Source organism: Palaemon carinicauda, chromosome 16 (genome assembly GCF_036898095.1).
Source record: "Palaemon carinicauda isolate YSFRI2023 chromosome 16, ASM3689809v2, whole genome shotgun sequence".
Lineage (NCBI taxonomy): Eukaryota > Metazoa > Arthropoda > Malacostraca > Decapoda > Palaemonidae > Palaemon > Palaemon carinicauda.
In genome coordinates, this window is record NC_090740.1 from 70,127,645 (window position 1) to 70,144,590 (window position 16,946).

The 16,946-nt window shown below is 45.7% G+C and overlaps 1 protein-coding gene across 1 annotated transcript in view; it reads left to right on the forward strand.

The window, feature by feature from the left end:
* Positions 1-1,248: 1,248 nt before the first annotated feature.
* LOC137655765 (breast cancer type 2 susceptibility protein-like) overlaps positions 1,249-16,946 on the forward strand; it is a 148,474-nt gene continuing 132,776 nt past the window's right edge. The window contains exon 1 of the mRNA XM_068389894.1: positions 1,249-1,526. Within this exon, the coding sequence (XP_068245995.1) occupies positions 1,281-1,526 (246 nt within the window). The 5' untranslated portion in view covers positions 1,249-1,280. The remainder of the gene's footprint in view (positions 1,527-16,946) is intronic.

Consider the following 16,946-nt stretch of genomic DNA (forward strand, 5'->3'; position numbering starts at 1 on the left):
ATAATAATAATAATATAATAATAATATTAATTTGAATCCTGTGTTCAACCCTGTATATGATTAGTTCATGGTAGATAAGAATTGATTGAATGATTCACCTACAGTAGTTGTTTACCATTTTATTGACAGCATAGATGCTATCCTGAATTGTTGGGGGAATTGGAATGAAGACACACGTACAGTTGTTGTTGTTATTATTATTATTATCATTATTATTATTATTTTTATTATTATTATTATCTATAACCCTAGTTATAGATAAGCAAGATGCTATGAGCCCAAGGGCCCCAACAGGGAAAAATAGCCCAGTGAAGAGTGGAAATAAGGAGATAAATGAACGATATGAAAAATAATGAACAATTAAAATGAACTAGTTTTGAAAACAGTAAAAACAGTTTGGCCCATCACTCCAAAGAAGTACACCTTGTCACACCCTTAATTGACGGCGAGATAGTGTAGAGAGAGCTGGCAGAGGTGGTGGGCTGGGTAAAACACAGGAACTCGCCTCTCAGTAAGGGCGTGGCTTGATGCACTTCTGCAAGACGAGGTGTACCAGGAATTCGTGTGTTCAACTGTACTTCATAATAGTTGAAACTCAAAATAATAAATCATACTATTTAGGTTTTAATCAACATAGCACAGATTTAAAAAAAAAACTGATTCAGCTGACCTTTAGTTGGAAATAGATTAGTGTATTTTTACTGTTTGGTAAATAACATCTGAAGCTCAGTAATTTAACAACCGTGTGTCACCACGATCGTACATAGTAACGACATTTTATATATTTCTGTGAAAAACTAGAAAAAAAAACATTTTATTATAAAAGTATAGTCTGAATGAAGTAAAATATTAGTATGAAGAAATCATACTTCTAAAACATATGTAGAAGTTAAGAATTTTGAAGCAAATCTTAATACATGGCAGCTGGTCCCCTTAAATGAAAAAAAAAAAAAATCACTTGAACAAAAGAGTAGATTGAGTTTGAAGTTACCCAAATATAGCAGGGGCTCAGTCATGCTCACTAAGTAAAGTAAAATGGTCATATGTGTCGAGTCACTTTTTCTGCTGTCATATGCTAGAAAATATATTTTCACAATTTCATGTAATTTCACACTGACATAATAATTGAATAGTTTGAATACTTGTTTTTAAAGTTGGCATTATATATAACCCAACAGTCTATAAAATACATATTTTAACATGCTTTACTATTAAAAAACTTTCTCCCATTCTTCTCTTCTTAGGCCCCACCAGGTTTAAGCTTGCGACTTCATACAAACATGGTACGAAGGGCTCGTTGGTGGTCGCGCCTTGGCCTCATATCTCATCCACGTTGCTTGCCAGCGCAATTAGGCTCAATATTTAGTGATGGTGGTTTAATTGGTTGTCTCACTGTTGTTCTCACTCGAGTCTATCCACTGATATATTTTGAAAGATCCAGTGGAACCTCTTGTTTCAGAGGGGAAAAGGCTCATCTAAGGCTTGTAAAAGAAAATCAGCAGTCCAAGGAAACTACCTTACACCAGGTAAGAAATTCCATTTTAAACATTTGTTGCATGTGCTGTTTCATGGCTGTACTTTTATTGGTTAGTAGTGATTATTGTAGGTGAATTTTACGTGCCTATACAGCATTGCATTTAATCCGTATACCATAGATTTGATACTTGAAATGTAAACTTTATGGCTATTTGATATTGGATTGTATGAATACAGTCTACCCAACAGACTGTGATTTTTATTCAGTTTTAGTTGGCTTATTTCAACAAATAGTGTCATGTATGGTTATTTTGCTATATCTTATTAATTGGTGTTAGTCTTAGCAGCCTGATTTTTTTTATTTTTTCCTTCTTCTTTGTCTGTCTCATGTATATAACTTAGTTTCTACTATGCAATGGTAAAGTTCTACTCTCTTGTTTACATAATTTTCTATAGCAATCAATCTACCAACAGCCCTTTATAGTAGCTTTAAAGTTAAGGTTTCTCTTCACATTGGTAAGCTAACTTTTTTCACTGAAAATTCCCTGCTGATATTACTTTTCTCTAATGAACCAATTTCTTACCTCTTTTTAATGTGTTTCTGTGAATATTATTTGTAAAAGAATATTAGTTTCTCAAATAATTCTTGTTTTATTTTTTGTGTTAAATAACTGTTAATGCTTATCTGTATTTGGTGTTATATAACCATGGAAATATCTTTTTTGTATACTTTTTCTCTCAAGGCTAAAAGACACAATGTGTGTAATTAAGAGGAGTAACATAGATTGGATTTTTTTTATATTCACTGAATGTTGAGGTCCGGCTTTATTACTAAACCCCATCCCATGGAGAAAATTAGATGAAATAAATATCAAGGTTGTCCCTTCCCAAGGAAAATACAAATTTCTAGATCAATAATAAGTTTTGGTGTGGTTTTCTTTAGAAGAGGATGCTGGAATAAACAGACCAAATTTCAAAGTATTAGTTTGAGTTTATCAATAGCATATGATTTGAAGATAAGTATGCAGATAATTAACTTTAGGATTAAAATTCTTTTCATTTATTTACCAATAGAAGTTTAATTAATAGCTTGAAACCAAATTATCAAAATCTTAGCTTCTTTGGTTGACCTTTCTTAACTATTCTATTATTTCTTTGAACCTCCCCTGATGTTCACATTGCTTTCATCATCATAATAAGAGAATGCCTTGACGAAGTCATTTGGCTTCATCACAAAGTATTATTTCTGTGCTGAAGCCTCGTGACAGGCAAGGGGGCTCTTGTACTGGAGAATAATTTTTTTTCTCAGTTTGACTCAAAATTTCTCTCGTACTTTTTCTATTGCTAATACTTATTTTTGGGCTCAAGCCATGTCGTCCTGATGGAAGGTTCCTATTGGTAGCTTTCTAAGGGATATTTGGCTACAGTGATATTCCCAGAGAATTGACCTTTAGATCTCTAGAATTCTAACTCCTGGTGCAAATATCCTTAAAATTTTTCTTAAGGATATCGCATAATATCAGGGGACGTATATCTTGATACGACACAAAGCAATCTTCACCCCGAATAGCGTTTTCGTTTCGAGGGGGAAGAGTAGCGAAAAACAGAAAGGGAGCCGTTATCAAGGTTACCCTTCCTCCCGTACTATTACGAGTATCCAAGATGGCGCTCATTCCTATTTTTTGTAGCGAATTCGCACGGTGGTTTTCCCTGTTGATCTAACGTTTTTGATCGCTTTTGTGAGGATTAATTATGCAATCTCCAGCTTCTTCTGCCTCTGGAAAGTTGAGTATTTATTCTTTACAGTGTATAATTTTTTAGCTCCTGCTTCACAGTGAAATTAGAGTAATTTATTGTGTTAAGTAACTGGGCCGATCACCGGAGGCGCCATGGGTGCTGTCGTTCGTTATGCATGTGTTATTTAGTTAGCAGAACGACATTCCCGGTGGTAATAGCATTAATGAATTTTGAAAGCTATTTAGGCACAATTATACTAGTAAAGATATATTATGCATAAAAATTTCCTCTTATGTCGATCATATACGTTAGAGTTTCGGTGATTAGGTAACCGAGATCTCGCCCTGCGCTAGGCTACCTAGCCTATGCGCTTTAGTATACTTTCCTTATCCCCGGTTACTCTCGTGTATCGTTTTATCAATTCAACAGGAGATAGTATATCACCTAGAATTAATTACAGTATATAACTCGATACTTGTCTCCTGTGGAGATTTAAGGGTAATCCCTTCTTCCCTCTGAGTGCCGCCATAGGCGACAACCCTATTTTAGTCTTGCCATAGAGTAGCTCTCTCAGGCTTTACTAGGCTATTGTTTTCTGTCTTCCACCCTTGCCGGCGAGCATGCCGGCTTGGGTTTTCGAAAGAACCTCAGAGTATTCCATCTTTCTGCCGGCGGCAGGGTGAATAGTCACTCCCCTGCTGGCATAGAGCTGCCGACATAGGAGGCTAAGCCTCCCTAGGCCGCACTTGAAGTGGTAGTATGATGCCGCCACCTTCTCCCCTGCAGTCTAGAAGACGCGTCCTGTTTCAGCAGACCCTAGACTGAAGAATAGATATTCTTCTGCCGCCTAGGATGCTGCCGATACTGAAACAATGTTTCACTCTTGTATGGAAGTGGTGGCAATCCTGCCGTCTTCTTCTACACTTGATACAGGACCCTTTTCCCTTCCCCTCTCTGTCCTTTAGCGATGGTTTACCTATCGCAATCCTGTGGCCGTTGTCCTGCAATCTCACCGCTTGCCGGGTAGGTTGTGGTGCCGGCCGGGCTCCTACATAAGCAGCTGTTTAGTCACTCAGTCTTTCCCTTATGGACACAAGGCTCCGTGTAAGGTTGTGCCGGCTGTGATGGCTGCCGGGGGGAGACCCCTCTGCTGCTGAGTGTTCTTCAGTCCTCTCTTGGACTGCCATCCACATTCCTGAAACCGGCAATGCCGGCAACGGATCTTGTGGCTGGATGGAAGGATGCATTCTTTCCTTCCATTTGAACCCTCATTCTGGAGGAAGGCAGTAAGGTTATATACTTACATCCTTATTTATTGTAAACATACATTTTAATAAGGCAGCCCTTCACTCCATGCTTTCTCTTTCTCTCTGTCAGCTGGTGCCACCGGGTACTAACCCAGCTGGCAGCTTGTCGGCTGGACCGGTGCCGTCAGGTACTTACTCAGTCGGTGGCATGCCGGTTGGACCAGTACCGCCAGGTACTACCCAGCCGGCAACATGCCGGCCGGACTGTGCCGCCAGGTGCTAGCCCTGCCGGCTATATGCCGGCTGAACTACAGTATATGATTATACAGTAGCTAGTATATTTGCAGTATAGTATATGCTGCAGACAGAAAACTATAGTATATATTATACAGTAGTTATTTTCCAACATACCTTGTGTATCCTTGCACAGTCTGTTGATGAGACCAATCCTATATTGAAAGAATAGAGTTCCTTCAATACTCTGATTAGAAATCAGTTAATAACTTACCCCACAATATGAAATAGTTTTAGAAGGGTCAGTGGTAGTACACTTTTTCTCTCCCTAGAGGTTAGAACCCTTCTCTTTTGAGTTTGCCCTGATCAGGAAACTATAATCTTAATATTGGGGGGGGAGGTCACAGCAATTGGCTGGAAAGGATACACAAGTATGTGTCTTTCCTAATTTCTTTATAGCTTACTATCCTAAGCTATAATGGATAAAATATTAATATTTTGCATAATCTGTTTATCATGTGAGATAAACAATCGTATACTCATTTAATTTTCCTTTCTTTACAGGAGGAACCCCAGATGAAATGCGATGCGATCTTCTGCAACCATAGAAGTAGGAACTTCTACGGTCACAAAGCGTGCAGGTCTCATGCCCCCTGCACCATCATTACAGAAACCCTGCAATACTGGGACCCCCAAGTCTGCAATATCTGCCGGACCTTGGTGGCTGAAGGTTTCGACGATCCCAAGTCAACGGAGTCGAGGGATGCGGTACGAGAAAAGCTGCGCAAGTGGGTAAGAGGTTTCCAGAAGAACTCTCCGGGACCATACCTACCTAACGATAGGATGCGTACCTTGCTGTTCCCGAAAGCGGGTAGTGAAATTGTTGTGCCCCAAGCACGACCCGGACCTCCCTGCGTCCAGATTGCCATCGAGACGGATGTCAGTGAGGCGTTGCAAAGCATGGACATCCACCAGGAGGAAAGGATGTCGGACGTGTCTAAGGACACTGAAAAGGATCTACTAAAGGATGATCCCGAGGAGGAGTCTACTCTACCTCCGGTAGAAGATGATGATGTCGAGTCGGAGTTCCTTCCGTCTGTGCCGGCACCGGAGCCGTTACCCTTGACATCTTCAGCTTCTACCCCTCCATTGGACAACATGAGCCAGACACTGGCCCATCTTACGGCCTTAATGGAGAACATTCACAAGCAAGGCGAAGCAAGGGAAGCGAGATTCGAGAGAGAGCTCCGTGAAGCTCCTCTTACCGCCTCCCGAGGGTCATACAATCGACCCAGAGTCCAAGACCTCCCAACCTGCTCCAAAACCAATCCCTGGAGGTATGCGGAGTTTATGCCGATTACTAATGGCAAACTCTACATCTCGGAGAAGATGGGAGCCGTCCACTTAGACGACATCCAGTTTTGGCCAAGCTTTAACGCTTACCCTGATTGCTTCATTCGACTGAAGCATGAACCAACGCCAAAAGAGGAGACGGAACCGAAGGAGGTCATGGTTTTCGACCACGATAAGGCACAGGCTCTCTTGTCGAGTAGCCTGAGAAAGGCGGGCTATTCGAATTCGAAAGTGTCCGCCTTGAGCAAGAAACACGCTACCTTTCTTGCTCCTGCTTCAATAGCCTTCCCCTTTATGTCGAAGGCATTTAAAACTGTTGCCAAGGCAGTGGAGGCAAGCAAACCATGCCCTGCACTAGAGGAGTGCAGGCCTCTGTCGTTAGCCTTGCCCATGGAAGAGAAGGAATGAAAGGAAGTCCACCTAACCTTCTCAGTAGGGAAACTGGACGCAGACATCGCTGGACGACAGTTTAGCGAGAATCTCCCTAAACTTTCTGACTTTCTCTTGCGCAAGGAACAAGAGACGAAGGAGAGACTTGCTGCATCCTTATCCCTACAAAACTGCATAGAGATGTGTGCAGGCCAAAGAAGTACCCCAGACATGCTCATGGTCCTGGCCAAAATGCATATGGCCAACCTAGTAAAGGACCTGTATGCTTTCAAGAAGGCTAGGAGAGCCTGTAGGGAGTTCGTGTTCGCTGCTGCAACAGTGAAACATGAACCCAGGAATCTGATATCTTCTAACATCTGGGGTAAAGACCTCTTCCCAAATGAAGTAGTCTAAGAGGTAGTTGAGAAAGCCACCACGGGGAATAGGAACCTTCTCCAGAAGTGGGGCATCTCTTCAAAGAGGAAGTCTTCCCCGGATGTGGGTCCCCAACCTAAAAGGAAGACGAAAAAGCCTAGACTTCCCCCTCGGCCTGCTCAACAACATCCCACAGTCGACCCAGTGCCCCAAGTGGTGGTCCAAACACAGACCACCTTCCAAGTGGTGCCTCAACAGCTGGTTGCCCAGTCACCAGCATTCAACCCCGGGTTTGAGAGGCAGACCACTACCTTTCGGTCGAAAGGTAAAGGATCCAGACGGGGCTCCTCTAGACATTCCTCAAGAGGTAGGGGAGGACGCGGTCGAGGAGGTAAACCGGACAATCGAAGCAAGGAGATGCTTCCGGTAGGAGGGAGGCTCCAACATTTTCAGGATCGTTGGACCTTCGATCCTTGGGCCCACGGCCTAATTAAGATTGGACTAGGATGGAAACGGAACAAGTCTCCACCATCATTTCCTCAATTCTTCCAACACTCCACCCCCTCATTAGAAGAATATACCTTAGAGCTCTTGAGCATACAGGTTATAAGGAAAGCAAAGTCCATCAAATTCCAGGGAAGGCTGTTTTGTGTTCCCAAGAAGGACTCAGATAAACTCAGTGTCATTCTGGACTTGTCGCCACTCAACAAGTTCATAGAAAACAGCAAGTTCAGGATGTTAATCCTTCAACACATAAGGACCCTGTTACCCAAAGGAGCGTTCAGAGTCTCGATAGACCTGGCAGATGCCTATTGGCATCTTCTAGTCAGTCGCCCCCTGTCTTCCTACAGGATTCAAGTTACAGAAGATAAAGTATGTTCTCAGAGCCATACCCTTCGGACTAAACATAGCCCCAAGGATCTTCATGAAACTTGCAGACGCAGTCGTGCAACAACTACGCCTAGAAGGTGTTCAGGTAGCAGCGTACCTGGACGACTGGCTGGTGTGGGCAGCATCCGAAACGGCTTGTCTGCAAGCATCCAAAGAAGTGACCCAGTTCCTGGAACATCTGGGATGCAAGATCAACTTTAAGAAGTCTCGACTCTCTCCAGCTCAAGGGTTTCAATGGCTGGAAATCCATTGGAACCTGAGGTCACACCGTCTCTCCATTCCCTCAGGGAAGAGGAGGGAGATCGCAGGGTCTGTCAAGAGATTACTGAAATCCGACAGGATCTCAAGACGCCAACTGAGCTCTCTCCAGTTCGCAGTAGTAACAGACCCAGTGCTAAGAGCACAGCTGAAAGATGCATTAGGAGTCTGGAGAAGATACGCATCAAACGCTCAAAGAGATCTTAAATGACCGATACGGGCCTTACTACGATCACTTCTCAACCCGTGGTCAAAGGCCAAGAGCCTAAAGAGGACCGTGCCCTTGCAACCACCTCTGCCGTTGATGACCATCCACATGGATGCCTCGACAGAAGGATGGGGAGTTCATTCCCATCAAAGGAAAGTCCAAGGGACTTGGTCATCTCTGTTCAAGGCCTCTCACATCAACATTTTGGAGGCCATGGCAGTCCTCTTGACGTTGGGAAAACTCTCCCCTCGCAGATCAGTCCACATCAGGCTGATCTTGGACAGCGAAGTGATAGTGAGATGTCTGAACCGACAAGGCTTGAGATCGTCCCATATCAATCATGTGATATTAGCCATCCTTTGTATAGAGAGATGGCACTTATCAGCAGTTCACTTACAAAGGTTCCGCAATGTGACAGCGGACGCTCTATCCAGGCTCAAGCCGATAGAATCAGAATGGTCCATAGACGCAGACTCATTCTCCTCCATCTTGGAACAAGTCCCGGAACTGCAGATCGACCGCTTCGCGACGAGCGACAACAAGAAACTACCTCAATATGTAGCCCCATACGAGGACCCTCTAGAGGAGACAACGGACGCCATGTCCCTCGGATGGATCGAATGGACCCGGATTTTCCTGTTCCTTCCATCCAATCTCCTGCTGAAGGTCCTCAACAAGCTGAGATCCTTCCAGGGAATGGCAGCTCTAGTGGCCCCCAAGTGGCCCAAGAGCAACTGGTTCCCTCTAGTGATGGAACTGAGGCTGAGGCCGGTCCCTCTACCGAACCCAGTACTATCTCAACGGGTTCAGAAGTCGACTGTCTTCGCTTCATCACAGAGAATCCAAAACCTTCATCTCATGATTTTCTCGCCTTAGGGGTTAAGAAAAGATTTAGGATCTCAAAAGGCAGTATAGACTTCTTAGAACAATACAAGTCTACGTCAACTAGAAGACAATATGAATTGTCTTGGAAAAAGTGGGTTGCTTTCGTTAAAGCAAAAGGACCGAAAGAAATTTCAATAGACTTCTGTCTGTCCTTTATCCACCTTCATGAACAAGGTCTGGCCGCCAACACGATAAGTACGTGCAAGTCAGCCCTGACTAGACCTCTTCTATACGCCTTTCAAGTGGACCTGACGAACGAAATCTTTAACAAGATCCCAAAGGCATGCGCTAGACTTAGGCCTGCAGCTCCTCCGAAGCCCATTTCATGGTCCTTGGACAAGGTCCTACATTATGCTTCATCTGTGAACAAGGAAGATTGTTCTCTTAAGGATCTAACCCAAAAGGTTATTTTTCTGTTCGCTATAGCCTCAGGGGCTAGAGTTAGTGAAATAGTAGCCCTATCAAGAAATGAGGGCCACATTCAGTTCACAGAAGTGGGAGACCTGAATCTCTTTCCTGATCCAACCTTTCTCGCCAAGAATGAGCTACCCCCTGGAGAATCTGCCCTCTGAAGGAAGATGTCTCTCTGTGTCCATTAGAGTGTCTAAAGGTCTATCTTCGAAGAACTTCAGACTTCAGGGGAGGACAGCTCTTCAAAGGAGAAACTTCAGGATCAAACTTATCCCTAAAACAACTGAGGGCGAAGCTCACCTACTTCATTCGCAGAGCGGATCCTGACAGTTCACCCGCAGGTCATGATCCGAGAAAACTTGCTTCATCACTGAACTTTTCTCAGTATATGGACTTTGAGCGTCTTCGCTCATATACTGGATGGAAGTCATCCAGAGTGTTCTACAAACACTATACAAAGCAAGTGCACGAACTGAAGCATTACGTGGTGGCGGCAGGTAGTGTATTAAAACCTGTCGTCTAGTGCTGCGATGAACAGTGAATTGATTGGGACTATCAGTTAGGGTGAAAAGGTGTTGACACTTCCAGTGCAATACCTTTTAAGTGGGTGTCACCATGGTGACACTAAGACTGTTCAAAATCTCAGGTGTGGAATTATACAGATAACACTTGTGCCGTGTGTACATAGTACACAGTGTTGATAGTATACAACATTTACAGAAAATTATATTAGAAAATGTTATCAAAATTTTCAAATTTCAGAGTGGCACTAATCATTTCTTCCCTTTCAGGGAGGAAAATCTTTTCTGTATACGTTGTACGTATAATTCCCTTAACATGTTACACTCTTTATTCCATTTGGTCATTTATTCAAAATAAATTTCTTTTATAGTGTAATTGCGTCTCATTTCGCCTTGCAATTAGCACAATAAATATGCCAGAGTTCTCTCACTTATTTAACTAAGTAAACCTCATATTATTGTATGCTTACAAACAATGGATATAGTTGATACTTAGTTGTTCCGACAACATATACAAACCGTGAGACTTTTGTATATCTAGTTGATACTTATGTTTGTTCATACAATACTGTATATGCAAACCTTGAGACCCCTTTTCTACTCTCTAGTATGACTCTTCCCTGCAGGGGGCAGGAAGCCCTAACATTGTCCGTGATTAGTGGTAATGGCGGATAACAGTAACATCATATGTCTCAATGGTCCGGATGACCATAGAAAAATTGTCCCAAGGTTAAGGCACTTATGAAAATCCACAGATACAGTACTTTCTAGTAATTCTCTGGTAAACTTCCATCAGGACGACATGGCTTGGGCCCAAAAAACGGATTTTGAATCGAAGCGAATAATCTATTTTTGGGTGATATAGCCATGTCGTCCTGATGGACCCACCCTTCTTTTCCATAGAAAAGGCTTAGACAAGGGTCCCTCCCAAAACTACTATATCTGTAGCACCATGCTCAATGCTACAAGGAATGAGCGCCATCTTCGATACTCGTAATAGTACGGGAGGAAGGGTAACCTTAATAACAGCTCCCCTTCTGTTTTTCGCCACTCTTCCCCCTCGAAACGAAAACGCTATTCAGGGTGAAGATTGCTATGTGTCGTATCAAGATATACGTCCCCTGATATTATGCGATATCCTTAAGAAAAATTTTAAGGATATTCGCGCCAGGAGTTAGAATTCTGGAGACCTAAGGTCAATTCTCTGGGAATATCACTGTAGCCAAATATCCCTTAGAAAGCTACCAATAGGAACCTTCCATCAGGACGACATGGCCATCTCACCCAAAAATAGATTTTTCGTTTCGCTTCAAAATCCGTTTTCAGCCTCGCTTCAAAATCCGTTTTCAGCCTCCTTCATATTTTATTAATTGTCTCCCACCTTGCTTCCAGCCTCTCTTTTCCTTTTCACTGCCTAGATTTTTGGAAAAGGACATCATTGCTTCGATAGGAGCTTTTTTTTTAAACCCATTGTGGAAGCTGTGGTAGTCTTGCCATATTACCTAGTAATATTTGGACTAAAGTAGTGTCAATATTCCCATATTGGCACACGGAACTATGTTTTGCTGCAGATTGGCCCTCGTGTTCCTGGTTTATTTTTTTTTTTTTTTGTGATAGGACTCTTGGCATTCTATCCAGTTTACCTGTCACTATGATTAAAGTGGAGATGCTTGTATTCATAAAATGCTCTCAGTCCCGCCTAAGCCACTCTAATACAGTATTACCATCCCATCTAGGGAGGGTAGGAAGTGGACATTTGTGAGTTAGCTCTCACAGGTGTCATTGATGGAGGAATCAATTCTGTGTAAGGCTACTGGGGTATCTATTTGGATGTCAGGCAGTCAAAAAATAGATTTTCCTTCAAACTGATTTTTTTTCTAGATTTTTGTTTTATGATTATTATTGCCCTCCCCAACATTCCGGTGATTACCACTGCAATAAAAAGGACCACTGCAAATATTTCTGTGTCCAGTGTTATCATACTTTACCCTTGTTCCCTCTCCCCAAAGGGATAAAGATGGAAATATGAAAATTTTAATATTGTGTAGTTATTTCCCACAATATGAATTATGAAGTAATCAATAAACTTTGAAGTCCTTTTGGGAAAGTTTTAACGATGAAATTAAAATTCTCAAAGGACAAACAGAATATTGAAATCTCTGTCACTCTTGAAGACCCTCCACAAAAGTGAAAAATAAGAAAGTACCTGGCCTGTTTAGCCATGCAAAGTTATACAACATCCAAAATATGACAACTCTGAATTTGACTTTGATTCCCGAGGTACTGGTCTCTAAGGGAAAAACTTGTTATGCAAAGAATCATAGCCAAACCAGTCTGGCATGTTGCTTCTGACAAGGAAGGGCATAACAATATGATTAAGGGCTATGAGTGTCAAGAACGAAAAGTGGGCACCATTCCTCAGGGCAATTTGAAAAGATATGGTCATTGTGTGGTAGTTGAAGCTGACATTGAATCACAACATAGTGCTGCTAACTAATTTTGCATCTTCCCCATCCAATATTAATGTAGGTATCTCCACACCAGAATTTTAATCAAGCTAAAGGAATAATTTATTACAGAAATCTGTATGAGTTCTCAGAATAAGATATATTGAAGGGGTGTCCTCCCAATATTTCTAAAGTTGAAAGGTTTAAAGGAACCAATAAAAGGCATCTTAATAGTATTTACCTCACCTTATCTGCCAGACTGCACAGTATAAAGATTCAACATTTAAATATTTTTGGTAAAAAATTACATCCTCGGCCTGTCTAATGTTATAAACTTTAGGATTTTCTGCATATTAATGTCAAATACACAAATGACCAAAGACGTTTAACATGCTCCAAGTTCCATGACTTCTCTCCATGTTGTTTGGAAGATAAATTTTGTTTTCATTGTGAAGGAGCTCATTCTCCAAATTCACGACACTTCAAAATACAATATAGACTGGAACAAGCAATCATTGAAACAGCAAATAAGAAACACAATCTTTGGTGCAGCCATGAAGAAACCTTTCGAGTAATAACAATGCTCAAGGATTGACTTACTCTAGTATTTTGTCCAATCCACATTATTCGACTTCTAGCTACCAAACTTTCCATACTTTTGCAAGCCCTAATTTACAGAATAATATAATTCACCTCTAGTGCACGAACTCATTCTAAATCATTGTAATATAGTCTTTTGTTCCTTAACTGAAAACAAACCACGCTATTTACATGGGGTAATTACTTCGGCGCAGCCGATGACGAGCCATAAAGTTTTAACGAGGGTTTCCTACCCCACCGCTAGTTAGGGGGGGTTGGGGGGAGGTAGCTTGCTACCCCTCCACCCTCACACACACCGGTGATTCGGCCACTTTATTTTTGGCTCGGAGAGACGACAGACCTGTCAGCGCTCTCCTCTCTTTGACTGCCATAATTTTTTGTTTGCTTTTTCTTACAGTGTTTGTGTGTGAAGTTGGCCTCTATTATCATCATGCGCACTTGCCCTGGTCTTTCCGGCCGCCCTTGTGGAACCTTTATGTTGGCCGTGGAGACAGATCCACACTCCTTATGCTCGCAGTGTAGGGGCCAACGGTGTGATAGTGCTAATTTGTGTATTGAGTGTAGGGAGTGGTCTACCTCCCAGTGGGAGAGGTTTGCCCGGCGACGTAAGAAGAAGGCTAAACGGGATCGTTCTCCTTCCGAAAGTTCTCGGGGGCGAGAAAATCCTAGGTCGTCTTCTCCCGCCGCCCATTCCCCTCGCGCCCACCTTTACCAGCACTTCCACGCCCCCCAGTTCCTGTTACATCGTGCGCGATTCCAAAGGTGCCTGAGTCGGCGCACAGGCGCCCACAGGTTCCTACAGACTCGCTGCGCCCTTTGGGGGAAAAACGCGGGGCGCGTTCTCCCCCTGTTCCTGTATCACCACCGCGCGCGGTCCAACAAGTTCCGGAGTTGGCGCACAGGCGCCCACAGGTTCTCGTGGACTGGTTGCGCCCTATAGGGGGAAAGCGCGATGCGCGATCACCCCCGGTCCCTGTCACTCTTCGCGCGGTCCAAAAGGTTCCAGAGTCGGCGCACAGGCGCCCACAGGTTCCTTCGGACTTGTCGCTCCCGACGGGGGAAGATCGCGTCGCGCGTTCACGCGCGATTCCATCCGCGACGCGCTCTCCATCGCGCGCTATTAAAGAGGTTCGCAATGAGCTTTCACGCGCGGATATTATTCCAGCTTCCGCGCGTTCTCCAACGCGATCGCGTGGCGCGCTGACTCAACACGTAGCTCCGGGGTTGGCTAAGTTAGCGCACAGGCGCGAGTCTGCTGCCGACAATATCGGGCGCGACGCCCATCTGTCGCGCCCAGTCCCAGCTACGCGCCCTGTGCCTGTGTTCAAGGCGACTGTGAGCGTTCCTCATGCCGTTCGCAACCCGCGACCTCCGAAACAGCCTGTTCCAGATGCGCGCTATGCGCGCCAACTATCGCCAGGGCAGTTAACAAACTCGCAAGCGAATAGGGCGATCCCTCCCGACCGCCGGCCACAGGTCTCTCGGGATTCTGCTATAATTCCATCGCCTTCGCGGTGAGTTCTCCCAGACACGCGCACAGGCGCCCCTGTCATATTGCGCCCTTCCGGCTCCCACCAGGTCTCTGCGCACCCGCGCGTTCGGGCGGTTCCTGATCGTCGTACACCGACTCCTTCACCATCACGCTCTCGCGACCTTATTCCGGCCCGCTCTCCAAGACATGACCGCGCCATTGATTCATCTGCACGCCATCGCTTTGCGGCCGCTCCCACCCACGCGGGTCGCGCGCGCGATTTTCCAGTATCACCCACCCGCATGCGCGCGCGATTGGGTTCGCGCTCGCGATATTCCAGCCTCGCGTTACGCTACCGCGCGCGACCCTGTGCAGGGCCCGATTCGAGAGCCCCAACGCAACTGCCGCCAGGCGGATTCTTCCTTGTGTCGCTCCCCCCTCCGTAAGCGCAGACCAGCGCGCTCGCCAGAGGGGGGCCGCTGCCCAGATAGTTCTAGGGATTCTTCTTTTGCAGCCCAGAAGGCGAACCCTTGTTTGTGTACTCTTCCTAGGGATCCATCGGTCCCCTTCCCTCCAGAGGGAGTGTCTGCCAGCGCCGCTGTCAGTCAACAGCCGTGGTTTGATACCCTTCTCAGAGCTCTTGTACGGGCTATGAAGCCTGCCGCCTCTGACTCGGGTCGCGAACCAGTGGCAGTTTCCTCCCCCCTGAAGAGGAAGAGAGGAGTTTCTCCCGTGGATCTTCCTCCGAGACCTAGGCTATCTCCTCGCAGATCCTTAGGCAAGGTTCCTACTCCTCCTCAGACCTTCTTGCCTTCCCCTGCAGAGGAGGAATACCCCTCCTCAGGGGAGTCGGTCGGAGAGGATGTCCTCCCCATCGCACCAATGGAGGAAGTTCGTCCTCCTCCCGAGAGGTCCCCTCGTCTTGAGGTGGAGAAGGATCTACCACCTTCGCTTTTGGAGTCCTGTATCCCTCCCAGGAGGGAATCTAAGGACTCTAAGACTATTCCTAAATCATCGGCCAGGATCAGACAGGAGCAGCCTAGGTCGGTCGAGGATATTCACGCGTCCCCCCAGGAAGAGCCCTTGGGGTCAGGAGACTTCGCTGCGAGTCCATCAGGATGCGAGCACCAAGAATCGGAACATGCATTCTGGCAAGTTCTTTCTCTCATGAGGAGTCTCAACGGGATCCCAGATCCTGAGGTCCCTCCTCGTGATGGGCAGGACACAGTCCTGGATGGTATCTTTGGCTCTCATAGGCCCTCCAGGGCCAGTGCAGCTTTGCCCTGGTCTCGGGGGATGAAGAGTGCCAGAGAGAAGATCGAAGGACAACTTGCGGAGCTTGCCTCCTCAAGCAGGTCGAGTGCCGGGTATAAGCTCCTCCCTCCTCCTCGAGTCCGTCAGAGGAGATATTTTGAGATCCTTGAGGAGCCTTCTTTGAGTCTTCCCCTGCACCATTCCGTGGAAGCCCTCACTGGGGGAGTCTCTCTTGAGAGAATCTTCAACCGGCATGTGTCCTTCTCGGCCACTGAGATCCAGAGTCATGAGAAGGTCATTAAGTGTGCCATGCAGGCCGCTTCATGGCTAGATTTCTGGCTGGGTTCTCTGGGCATTCTGGTGCGGTCCGAGGATCTGTCCAAGGAAAGCACCAGGAAAGCTCTGGAGACCTTCCTCCTCTCGGGCACTCGGACCATCGAGTTCCTGTCCCACCAGGTTACCAGCTTGTGGGCCAACACAATCCTCAAGCGTCGGGACGCAGTGGCGGAGAGGTTTCATCAGAAGGTCCCCAGTGCCGAGGCTAGTAGGCTCAGACACTCTTCTGTCCTCAGCAAGAGTCTGTTCGAGCCTAAGGACGTGGAGCGTACTGCCGAGAGGTGGAGGCAGTCCAATCAGGATTCCCTCATCCATAGAGCCCTGACATCAAGGCCCTACAAGCCTCCGGCAGTACAGCAGCCCCGCCCTGCCAAGGACACGAAGAAGACAGCCGTTACAGCGAAGCCCAAGGTGTCTAAGCCCTTTCCTGCCAAGGGCAGAAGGGGCAAGAAGTCCTCCAGGGGGAACAAGAACCCTAGAGGTACCGGCCGAGGCCGGAAACGCTAGGGGTGGCAATCCCCCTGCATGTCCACCAGTGGGGGGATGCCTTCAGAGTTGCGCAGCAAGGTGGCAGCAACTCGGGGCGGATGCCTGGACGATCTCTGTGATCTCTCAAGGGTATCGCGTCCCGTTCACGGCATCTCTACCTCCCCTGACAGCGGATCCAGTGTCTCTGAGCTCTCTTGCCATGGAGTCAGCAAAAGGGCAGGCTCTTCGGGCCGAAGTTCGGACCATGTTGGAGAAGAACGCGCTCCAAGAGGTCGTGGACGGGTCCCTAGGCTTCTACAGTCGACTCTTTCTTGTGAAAAAGGCGTCTAGAGGCTGGAGACCAGTCATCGATCTCTCGACACTGAACGGGTTTGTCAAGCAGAC